We start from the raw sequence: 11,626 nt of genomic DNA on the forward strand, positions 1-11,626 counted from the left end.
AGGTCGTCGGCCCAGGACCCAAGATCCCACGACGAGATTGCGTCAGACCACGTGTAACAGGGTTTAGTCCCGTGTTCTCGACCTCCAGCGCGACAAGGATGACGAGGGGAACGGATGCTCGTCCTCCGTCCTACGGCCTCCAGCCAGTCAATCACAGCGATCCGGCCTTTCGCGCCTCTTGGTCTTTTTCTCTTGTCCATCACATCTCATCTCCAGCAAGCAGTAAGCATCGGTTCGCGCATCCCCAAGCTCGTTTCTTGGCGCGATCTGAACTCAACTCCGACAGTCCGAAGCGACAGCCAACCGCCATCCGCCGCGATCGACCCTGGCCGAGGCCTCCACCTCCACTCCCAACCTCCACGTCGCTTCGCTCTTTACTCTCAACTCACCACAATGTCCCAGCGGATCCATCTCAACCCCAACCGCGGGCAGCCAGCGTACGCGCCCCCAGCGTACTCGGCGGGCTACGCTCCGGACCCGATCTCGACCTCACGTCCCGCGAGATCCGACAATGAGCTTGTCGCCAAAATTCAACAGGTGTCGAGCCAGGTCGAGGATGCAATCGAGATTTACTCTCAGGTGAGTAGGTTACCGCGAGCAGCCCGCGTATCCAACTAAGATGTGGGAAGGAGGTGGGCTATAGACGTTGATGGGGTGGCAACAGCTGGCGTGTTGTGCGGACTGAGACGAGACAATCCTCAGCCACCGCCCCGACCACAACAATGACCCTTGCTCTCACCCGCACTCCCCTCTCGGCTGGCCGTGTGCTGGCAGGCATCTCACGTCGATCGTGACTAACTCCCAGCCTATCCGCCCATATGTGCCGGCGCTCGCGCGCTTCCTCATCGTTGTGACCTTTTTGGAGGACGCAATTCGCATCCTCGCACAGTGGGGCGACCAGAAGTATTACATCGAGAAGCACCGGGGCATCCCCTGGGGCCTTAGCCACCTCTTCCTCCTCGTCAACGTTATTGTAAGTCGCTTACCGCAAACGGTGGAGATGACATGTTTGTCACCGCTAGTCGCAGCGAGGGCGAGAGGACGATCGCGCTTCTGATTGGCGTCACGTCAATCAGGTTGTGGTCTCCACGCGCCCATGGAAGCGCGAAATCGCACATCGCTCGCGCTCGTTTGACTCACAAGCTCGCTTCCTATGCGTGGGGAGCGCCCGTGCTGACCTCAGGCCATGTTGGCTGGATCGGTCGGCGTCATCGCCCGTCGCTTCCCCGAGTACTCAGTCGCAGCGCTTCTCTTCGTCGTCATTCTCCAAGGACTCGGCTACGGCCTTCTTTTCGATCTCTCCTTCTTCCTCCGCAACCTCTCCGTGGTCGGAGGTCTCCTGATGGTGTTGTCGGACAGCCTGGCGACCAAGAAAAAGCTCTTTGCTGGTCTCCCCTCCGTCTCCGAGACCGACCGCCGCAAGTACGTCCAGCTTGCCGGTCGCATTCTCCTCATCTTCCTCTTCATTGGCTTCATCTTCCAGGGCAACTGGAGCATCGCTCGCGTTTTCGTTTGCATCATCGGGCTCGGTGCTTGCATTATGGTCGCTGTCGGATTCAAGGCCAAGTGGAGCGCATCGTTCCTCGTTCTCATGCTGAGCGTGTTCAACGTTCTCGTCAACAAGTGGTGGAGCGTCCACCCGGCCCACCCCCAGCGCGATTTCCTTAAGTACGACTTCTTCCAAACTCTCTCGATTGTTGGTGGCCTATTGCTTCTGGTGAACCAGGGGCCCGGAGGCATCTCGGTGGACGAGAAGAAGAAGGTGAGATAGGCATATGAGGGCGGACATACGCCTGGCTGTTGTTTCTTGGAGGTCATGCTGACGGCAGGTCTACTAAGTAGATCGTTACCGACATTCGCCACTCATACGCGTTTGCTGGAACCTGGCTATAGTCTACCAAATGCACCCAATAGAATGCTGCAATTTCTCTGTGCTGCCGTCTATGACATGACCTTTACACTTCCCCTGTGATGCGATGGACAGTAAGCACTTAAGTACAACAATTCATGACATTGAATCACGATAGCAATTAAGTAACTACCGTGAAGGGCTCAACCCCTCTATTCTACATCCATAGGCTCGTCCTCCTCATCCTGGAGCGCTGCAATCGCAGCCCAGTCCGCTTCGTCAAACTCGTCTGACTGAGAGATTTGACTCTCAGCCCTCTTGACCCACGCAAGTTCCTCCGCCTCCATCGCAGCCTCAGCCTCCTCCGCCGCGGCCGCCTCGCGCTCTAACTCGGCGCTCACGCTGAAGCTCGCGTCAAGGTGTTGGTATAGCGCGCGCTCCTCGCGCGCCAGAGCGTCTGCCTCTTCCTCCCAGAACTCTGGCAATGCTGGGTCGCTCCCTCCCGTCTCCGTTTCGTGGGACAAGAGTGCGGCGTGCTGTTCTCGTCGGCGTTGAAGGACCATGAGACGACGGAATATCTGGAGTCAGCCTCGCCAAATGTCATGACAAAGCTGGAGGGCGGTACCCATGATCGCGTCCTTCCCATGCCACGCAGCACTCACCTCCTCGTCATCGACTCGTGCCTGGCGTTCGCGATCGTCCTCGTCTTCAGGCTCCTCGAGATCGCTCATCCCACGAAAACGCGTGAGCGCCGCTTGACGATGTTGCTTCATCCGTTCGCGGTCCGCCATTCGACGCGCAAGGCGGTTGCACCACATTGCACCTTGCGTCGGGTTGTTACCGTCGGTGAAGAGGTCCGGCGGGATGAGTTCGCGGGAGGGCTTCGGGGCAGTAGGGCGAGGGGAGCCACGGGTGCTCGAGCCACGCGTGTATCGTGCGCTCAAGGGGCTTGAAGAGGGGCCGCCATTGGAGCGTGGCACGAATGTCAGAGGGAGAGGCGAAGAGCTGGAGGGTGTCGGGGAGGAGTGAGGGTGGGGAGGTGAGGACAGTGGATTGAGAGGAGAGGATGAGCGGGGCATGGACGTGTATGGGGAGACAGACAACATGCTGCCATTAAAGGGTGAAAGGTTATGCAGGCCAGGAGGCCAGGCGGTGGGCAAGTTGTGGGATTATGAGACGTTATGACACGCGTCGGAGTGACTGATGGAGATGTTGACATGAGAGGAACAGGGCGAGGAATTCATGTACGTCTGAGCGGGCCGTATTAGGATATTAGCGGAGGCTTAATCAGCATTTGTATCAGGGGTGGCGAACGATTTAAGTGACGCGCCACCGGCCACCCAGACGCGTCGCACGGAAGCAAATATCCCACTGTACGCGCAGGAAGGTGTCCAGTCACCTGGACTCGGCTGACGCGCTCCGTCATACCTCAGACCTCAGGATGTCATCTACATGTACAATCTCACTTCCCTCCATAATCCATAACTTCCATCTCTCCATCCGTCGCCCGTTTTCTCTATACTCTAGCTTGCGCGACCATGCCGCGCGCGGTCAAGCACAAGCTCGTATTCAACGAGAAGCTCCACCAGTCCGGCAAGGGTGGTGGCGCTGACGCGCTCCTCCGCCGCCTCAAGGTATGCGTCAATGCTACATTTCTGATGCCAGACACTGTTCCACGAACTTGTCAAGCTTGACCAAGAGCAGATAGATGTCAAATCGCTCGACAAAGTTCGCGAGCAGCTCGTGCAGCGAGTCATCATCTTCCATAAAGAGTGAGCTTGCCGGACAGAGAGGTGGATAGCGTCGCTGACCTTAGTCGCGGTGTCAAAGCGTTCGCGGCATGCTGCCTGGCTGAATTGCTGCGATTGTACGCACCTGATGCGCCATACACGGCCGACCAACTGCGCGACATCTTCCAGTTCTTCATTGCACAGATTGTCGACGGCCTCAAAGGCCATGGGTCGCGCGCCCCGATCAAGAAGTACGATAGCATGGCGACTCAGCAGTCCCAGTCACAGCAGGCAACGCAAGGAAGCCGCATTACAGACGCACCTTACTACACTGAATACTGTCACCTGATCGAGTCACTCGCGCAGATCAAGTCTGTTGTCATCATCGTTGACCTTCCTTCCGCAGACGACTTGATCACACGGTACTTTGAGGGCTTCTGCGAGATTGCGCGGTGGGTCGTGATTCACTGAGCGGCTGCTAATGGCAGCTCGGACATGAACAAGTCGTTACTGCGCAACCTCGTTAGCATCCTTGTCGAGCTCTTGATGGAATCGGAGAAGGCCCCACCGGGCGTGATGTCCCTCATCATTAGCCAGTTCGAACAGTATGGCTCCAAGCCAGATACGCCGTCCTTCCAACTCATCGTCGATGTCTGCAACCGGATAAGCGTCAAGGTCCTCCCTCCTGCAGTGCTGGCACACTTCTCCGACATCCAGATGTCACATGGCCGCGATCCATCACCAGCAGATCTCCAGGTTCTCAAGGAATCCCACGCTCTCATTCTCACCATGTTCCGCAATGCGCCCAACTTGTTGGTCAACGTAATCCCTGTGCTCGAGGAAAACCTACGCGCTGTCGAGGAGGTGCCGCTCCGCCAGTTGTCGACAGAGACGCTCGGCACAATGTTTGGCGAGCGGCCTATTATCGGCAAAGGCGTCGAGAGCGGCGTGGTGATGATTGCGAAGGCGTATCCGGCTACCTGGCGCGCATGGCTTGGCCGAAAAGTGGACAAAGCGCTGCCTGTGCGGCTGGCTTGGGTGCAGGCCACCGGCAAGATCATCGCGAATCAGCCGGACCTGCGGAAAGAGGTAGAGGGTAGGTGGCTTGCATGAGCTTTGCTAACTTATTAGCTGACTTGGTTGAGCGAATCCATGACTCAGACGAGCGCGTCCGCGCCGCGATCTGCAAGGTGCTTGGATCGCTCAGCTATGAAACTGCTCTTCACCATGTCAGCGACCAGCTTTTGAAGGCGGTCGGAGGTCGTGTGAGCGATAAGAAGGTTAGGACCCCATTCTTTCTTTGCTAACATTTAGTCTCTGGTCCGCAGCGAGGCGATAAACTCTCTGGCCAAACTCTGGAGTCTGGCTTACGAGGCCATCGAGTCGAATGAAGAGGATGCCATCGCACACTTTGGCTGGATCCCACAAGAGATGCTACACGCAATATTCCGCAAGGATGTTACGGTCGACCTTCGCACACAGGTCAACACGGCGTTCAAGAATGTCATTCTACCATTGCCTTACAAACCCGATGATGAGCAGGCGTGGGTGGACAGCTTCCTTCTGGTCGCGAGCCACCTGGACGAGACCGCCCTCGTTGCATTGGAACGACTCACCGGCCTCAAGGGGTATGCGAAGGGCGTGGCGCCTTGGGTCGCGTTTGCCGAGACGTGCAACGAGTTCAACGTGAGTCTACCATTGCATGCAGAACTGAGACCAGGGCGGCATGGATGAAAGCGTGGACAAGGCAGTCAACTCCCGGCTGTCGTACATCATTGAGGCAATCTCGCGTGAGTTGGCCATCGGACAAAGTCAGCTGATCATAGGCATGTTCTTTTCTGACCATGAGAAGGCGAGGGCCGCGCTGGAGACCTTTGCCAAGGCCAACGACAAGAAGCTGTACAAACTCCTTAGGACCATGGCAGACCCTCAGTCAGACCTGCGCACTATCATCAAGTCACGGAGCGAGTTCCTGCGCCGTATCGAGCAGTCGCACCCAAATCTCCTCGACACGCTCCTGGTGGTGGTGGATCACGCCGCATGGACACTCGTAAATCAAACAAGCGTTCCCTGTCTACTTAAGCGTCTGCAGAAGCCCGAGGGGCCCAATTCGGAACGGGTGGGCCAGCTGAGTGCCCGCTTCCTGGCACTAATCGCTAAAGACTGTGCGCCAATGTACAAGACCCACATCGATCAATTGCAGATTGTTATCAATGACAGGAAAAACGCAAAGCTCGTCGAGATTGCCATCCAAGCATTGGCTGCGGTGACCAAGTGGGACCCCGAAGCTGGCCCCTCAGACAAGAAGGTCATTGAGCGTGCCATGACCCTCGCGCTCTCTGGCACTCCTCGGCAAGCCAAATTTGCCTCGCGCTTCGTCTCTGTCTGCAGCGATGACAATGCTTCCAAGCGGCTCGTTGACACCCTGTGGGAGCAGCTACGAACAGGGGATATTGAGATCGTCTTACCGACTCTAGCCTCACTTGCCGAGCTGGCGATCTCCGCCTCAGTTGCTTTCCGGCAACACGGCGATGACATTGTGCAGTACATTCAGGACACGGTGATGCTTCAACCCTCAGAGGACACAACAGAGGACGACTATTGGGTCGAGGAGGACCAGCTACCCGTACCAGACCGCGCGAAGGTCTACGCCATGAAGGTCGTTACGCACAATGCACTGGCATGGTGCAAATTGCCCGACGCGATCGACCATGTTAAACCTGTGCTTGCGCTGCTCAATGACGTGACGAGGAACTATGGCATTGTCACCGCGGAAACCAACGAGGGGTAATACTGAGTACACGCTTAGGCTGACCAACAGGGGCATGACTCGCTGTCACTTGAAGTTGCGAGCGGCCTGCTCACTTCTTAAGCTTGCCAACGTGCGATTGTACGACAAAGCTATGTCCGACTCGTTCGTCAACGTCAGTTTTGTGCTACAGGACGTCAACTTCACCGTCCGCAATCGCTTTCTCAAGAAGCTGTTTGCCGTGGTGCCGTTGCAACGCCTACTTCCGAGATGGAATGCGTTACCGGCCTTCGCAGCCCAAGACCCCGAGATGGAAAACATCATTCTGGTGAGGAGGCTTTAGGAACAGAATTTAACAGCAGGCGAAGAGCATCATTAAGGCTTCTGTCAACAACGCTCGTAAACTTCGCGATGACCCAGAAGGCATGAAGGACCGCATCGAGGTCCCTCTGGCACGGCTCCTGCACCTTCTGACACAGCACCCGGATTTGGGCTGGTCAAGCCTGAGCGAGCTCAAAGAGACAGCCAAGTTTATCGAGCTCTACATCGAGTGTGTCGCGACGAACCAAAACGTGACGCTCTTGTACTCAGTCGTAGGCAAGCTCAAGACGGTCTGCGTTGTCGGCGAGAGGATGGACGCGAGGAAGGTTGACTTGCTGCTCAGCGATACCCCACTGGACGAAGGTGATGAGCGGCACATCTCGGCAACCTATGTGAGTGCGAGGGAGACGTTTTACCTCTTGCCTGTGGCTGACTTGCAGCACCTGTACATGCTCTCGGAGCTCTCGCAAATCATCATCCGCAACCGTGCGCATCAGGCTCAGTGGAACTTGACGATGTACCCGGGCAAGGTGCGCTTGCCAAACGACATCTTTGCCAATCTCCCTTCGGTGGACGTCCAGTCACGGATGGCGCGTCACACTTTCCTAAGCGAGGATGTGCAAGCGTGGGCAAAGTCGTTCGGACGCAAAATGCACGCGACGCAGACTGTAAGTGGGACGTGGAGTGCGTTACTAGTCCAGAGGCTGATAATCAGCGCCGCCCAGTGGAGACAAGCCCCGTCAAGGAGCCACGGAAACGGCGACAGGCGACTGGCAAGTCGTCGCCTCGGAAGCGGCGGCGTTCATCCCGGCACGAGGAAGACACTTCGGACGAGGAGGTTGAGGAGACGAGTGAGGAGGAGATTGACGTGGGCATGGCCGAGACGAGCGAAGATGAGTCGGAGGAGGAGGCCAATGGTGCGGAAGCGGTCGTGGGTCGCGGAGGACGGCGGTCGGCTAAAGTGAGTTTGCGCTGTGTAATGTGGCTTGGGCGGGAGGAATGCGGCCGGCGGAATGGTGTCACGGGGATGAGGGTAGAGATGTTGACATTGCAGACCAAGGCTCAGAAGGCGGTCACGCGCAAGGCTAAACGGGCTTCTGAGAGCAAGAAGAAGACGACGCGCAGGGCCAGCGTGACGCGGTCCGACAGCGACTTGACTGAGCTGAGCGACTAGAGGCTAGGCCAGAAGGGGCGACGTGGGCTCGAGGTTGGGTAGCGATTTATGTAGCCATGTAATATTGTTGCATGCAAAGTAGACTGAGAAGCGTCAAGAGCTGGGGCGCCGTGGGAGGTGCGGGGAGTTTGTGGATGGGGATTTGTGGATGACGGCATGGAATCACATGAGCAGGATGAACAGGCGTAAGCCGATGGAACCGAGAGACACGAGTTTGTGCATGCACAGCTAGGGGAATCCAGGGGTCAGGGCGTCAAGGGGTTGATGTCAGGAAATTGTGAGATACAACAGGATTGGAGCGGTGAAGCGGTGCTGCGCGTTTGATCTTGAGAGTACTAGTGACCAAGAGGCCAAGAGTAGTACTGTAGTAGCCATGTTACTGTCGATGGCCTGTGAGATGGCCACGGCAGGTATTAGGCAACGTGGTGAGCAGCGCGGGCAGGGGAAAGAGGGAGGAGAGGAGGGAGGAGGGTATGAGGGCAGTGTGGAATCGTCGCGGAATGCTGCCGTGAGCCAGCAGTTTCACCTTGCCCAATCAGGGCTGAATCCGGCACAACAGCTTGGCTCGGCGCGGGATGCGGAGATCGTGAGGCGGAGATCGGAGTCGCCAGGTGATCGGCGAGCTTGGACCACGCGCCGTACTCCGCTCATGCCGCTCACTCATCACCTATCATATATCATTCATCACTCAAGCCACAAGCCAAGAATCAGAACACATGAGCACATTAGCACAGACCTGCAATTAAGCCTACAGTAGCCTATCCAATTCAACAGATGCGATCACGAGACGACGGTTGGTGAACAGCTGCGCCGAGATCTGCATTTCTCGGCGCACACCCAACGGCTGCGGCTGACGGTCAATAATGGGCATTACCACTGCCTGTGCTGCGTCATATTCCCACTATTCCACAATATCCCAATGGATCTGACCGCATGACGCGTGCCCGTACTAGTGGCGGATAGCCGCGGTGTGCCACTTGCAAGAGTGATCTATGCCCATGCCTCCATACCTGGGCACCCGCGGCCAACGCGGTCACCTCCTCAGCCTTCACCTTCACCTTTACACAATCTTTGGCGCCCTCGCTGTCCCTCCGCATTCCGAGAAGCACGTGATAACCCTGGAAGCTGGAAGGTCTCACCTGATCACTGGTGATGATAGAAGCACATGAAGTCGTGACTCTCTTTGATCCTTGTGGCAGCGGCGTTGGTGACAGATCTACTGTAGTTGGGTGGTTGAGCTGGCTGGGTGGCGGAGGAGGATGAGGTGAACCAAGGTTCAGGAGATCGAGGCAAGGCACGGGCGCAAGTCTTGTTATGCGGACGCCACACCTCCTCCCCTTTCCAGGTCCCCAGCCACAAGGGGCCTGCAGGCCTCACGCCTCTGCCCCGCACAGGCACTGTACCTGATTAGAGGAACAGAGGGATGGCCACTAACAATGAGATTTGAATCTGAAAAATCAAAACAAATCATCGTTTTTGGCTGATCACTCAATTTGCTCTCCCTAATCCCCCACAGTCTGCGGCTGTCACCACCCATCACCATCTCCTTCCTCCTCCTCGACAACGCCACTCGCTCAACAACATCCTCCTCCTCCTCCTCTTCGTCTTCTCCATTCCGCAGCACATAGCGGCCACAACCCTCCTCCCATCCACCCATCTACCATCCACCTCGCTTCGGTGACACCAGCGGAATCACTACTAGCGAGGTACCGGGACGGTCAGCCACCCATGTCTCTGCACACCGCCGCACCTCAACCTGCAACACAACTGGACTTTTGAGGACACGCACGCATTTCCTCCCCACGACGTCTACTACCTACACGTCTGCACGACGCACAACGCCCTTTCTGCATCGCTCCATCATCACACGCAAGCCGTGACGACCATTCACTCCCTGTCCTCCACGACCCAGTGATCCGTCGCCATTGCGCCCGCCCTTGCCCCATCATCTCTCCTCCATCACTCATCACCCATCACCCATCACCCATCATCATCACTCTCTCATCTCTCTCTGAGCCACCTCGTCATCTCGTCCTTCCTCGGCACCCCCACCGGTCACTCAGTTCTCATTCCCACACACCCCAAATCATCCAAAGCAGCCGCCGAGCACGCCCATCAACATTCCCCTCGGATAGCGGCGGCATCCCGTTCCATCGTTCCTCTCGGTTCCTCCCAGCGCCCACTCCGCGCCTCGTCACTGACCGTGCACAACACCGCACCCGCATACTATTCCTGCTCCCACAACGACAATCTCATTGCTCGCCACCACATCTCGCGCGCTCGACGAGTGCGCCCGTCCCCGCCCGCCTCCGCTCCCGCCTGCCGCGGCCAAATTCTCACTCCCTGCCCAGCCAGCCTCCTCCAAGCCCACCCAATCTGCATACGCATCCCTGCCCATCACGCACTTTGACCAGTGAGTACCCCGTGACACGCTATCCCACCTTCGTCCCTTCTCTCGCCCCCTTCACCGTCACCGTCATTGCTGCTGTGGTGTGTGCACTTTGCGGCACCGAACACACGTTTCCGCCAAGGCGACAGACTTGCTTTTGCTTCTCGGTGCCCCGCGCGACGGCGTCGGGGGGTCGAATCAGGGAGCCTCGGGTCGCCGAGATCCTGTCAGGCCGTCGTCTCTTGTTTCCTCAAGTGGCGTTCCAGCGCCGGCCCAAAGCCTGCCCGGAGCCTGTCCAGCATCCTGTTGACGCCACTCAGCCAGAAACTCTGCCTAGTCCCAACTCGCATCGCATCTCGATTAATTCATCTTCCGACATCCCCCTTCTACACCCCTCAGCACACAACACTCTGTCCCTCCTCCCCCTCTTTCTGGCACGTGCAACCGCACCCAGTTGGCACCCAGTTGGACACGCCGCCGCAACTACGCATCTCACCTCCTCGTCGGATCACCATTGTGTTGACAACCCTGCATCGCATCTGGCGCACACCCGAGGAGCGCACGCACAGGTCGTGGAAAGGCTGAAACTCCGCCGGTAGTTTCCCCAAGCGCTCGGACCTTTGTGAGCTCGACAACGAACGCGTACACCGCGCTCAGACCGCACCTCGTGTCGCGACTAAAACCTTTCCACTCCATTCCATTGTTCCAGCCTTGCAACTTGCGACTTGCATCTACTTCACACCTCGCCGGGCCGACCGCTGGCCCACCCTTCCCCCTCAGCCCGCCATGATGGTGGTCACGCCCCCTGTCCTGCCGCCCTCTTTCGAACCAGACAGGTTTGACTCACCTGGGCTGTCGAGTGGTGTGAGCCGCACCACCACTCCTCCCTTCCCCGTTTACGAAGACCACCACCCACCACTCCAGCACCTCCCGCGCGGCGCCGTCCGACTCGACCCGGAGATGCCGAAAGCAAGTTTGCCTCCCACGCCAGACCCTTCACCTCCACACAACCCCGTTGCCTTCCCCGTGCAGATGGTCCCACTCGCTCTGCCAGCGGACCATGTCCCGTCCACACGCGGTTATCAATTGGAACGAGGTTCGCTTTCCCAGGACGATTCTTCACCACCCTCCACCGGCACATCACCTAGCACAAATGCCAGCAGCAGTAGCTGTCAGCCCTCTGCAGTTCCGAGCGCACGACGCTTCCGCTCGGACTTTGGCATACGCTCCGAACTTTCGGCATCACCATCCAAGCACTCGCCGATAAAGTCGCCAGTAAAGCAACCAACCCTTACACGATCAGACACGCTCCCCGCCCTCGGCCGCTTATCGCTCGCTAGCCGCACTCGCTCTCACGACGAACGAGCGCGTGCTAAATCGCGGAGATCTACATTTGCGGCGCCCGCACCAGGGC

At 57.7% G+C, this 11,626-nt stretch overlaps 3 protein-coding genes across 3 annotated transcripts; 2 read left to right on the top strand and 1 right to left on the bottom strand.

Moving 5' to 3' along the window:
• Positions 1–393: 393 nt before the first annotated feature.
• COLE_00647 (uncharacterized protein) lies at positions 394–1,771 on the top strand (the record flags this gene model as incomplete). The annotated part of the gene is made up of 3 exons (XM_018422826.2): positions 394–579; positions 806–973; positions 1,184–1,771. The coding sequence occupies 3 exons, from the start codon at positions 394–396 to the stop codon at positions 1,769–1,771; spliced, it is 942 nt and encodes a 313-aa protein (XP_018279774.2).
• Positions 1,772–2,061: 290 nt separating this feature from the next.
• Positions 2,062–2,667, bottom strand: COLE_00648 (uncharacterized protein; the record flags this gene model as incomplete). The annotated part of the gene is made up of 2 exons (XM_018424784.1): positions 2,062–2,427; positions 2,512–2,667. The coding sequence occupies 2 exons, from the start codon at positions 2,665–2,667 to the stop codon at positions 2,062–2,064; spliced, it is 522 nt and encodes a 173-aa protein (XP_018279773.1).
• A 720-nt stretch (positions 2,668–3,387) lies between these two features.
• On the top strand, positions 3,388–7,823 carry COLE_00649 (uncharacterized protein; the record flags this gene model as incomplete). The annotated part of the gene is made up of 13 exons (XM_065626091.1): positions 3,388–3,483; positions 3,515–3,621; positions 3,666–4,031; positions 4,068–4,675; positions 4,711–4,859; positions 4,894–5,265; positions 5,300–5,369; positions 5,406–6,366; positions 6,401–6,656; positions 6,691–6,941; positions 7,053–7,317; positions 7,353–7,610; positions 7,704–7,823. The coding sequence occupies 13 exons, from the start codon at positions 3,388–3,390 to the stop codon at positions 7,821–7,823; spliced, it is 3,879 nt and encodes a 1,292-aa protein (XP_065482585.1).
• Between the last annotated feature and the right edge of the window lie 3,803 nt (positions 7,824–11,626).

This window comes from Cutaneotrichosporon oleaginosum (assembly GCF_008065305.1).
Source record: "Cutaneotrichosporon oleaginosum strain ATCC 20508 chromosome Unknown ATCC20508_contig01, whole genome shotgun sequence".
NCBI lineage: Eukaryota > Fungi > Basidiomycota > Tremellomycetes > Trichosporonales > Trichosporonaceae > Cutaneotrichosporon > Cutaneotrichosporon oleaginosum.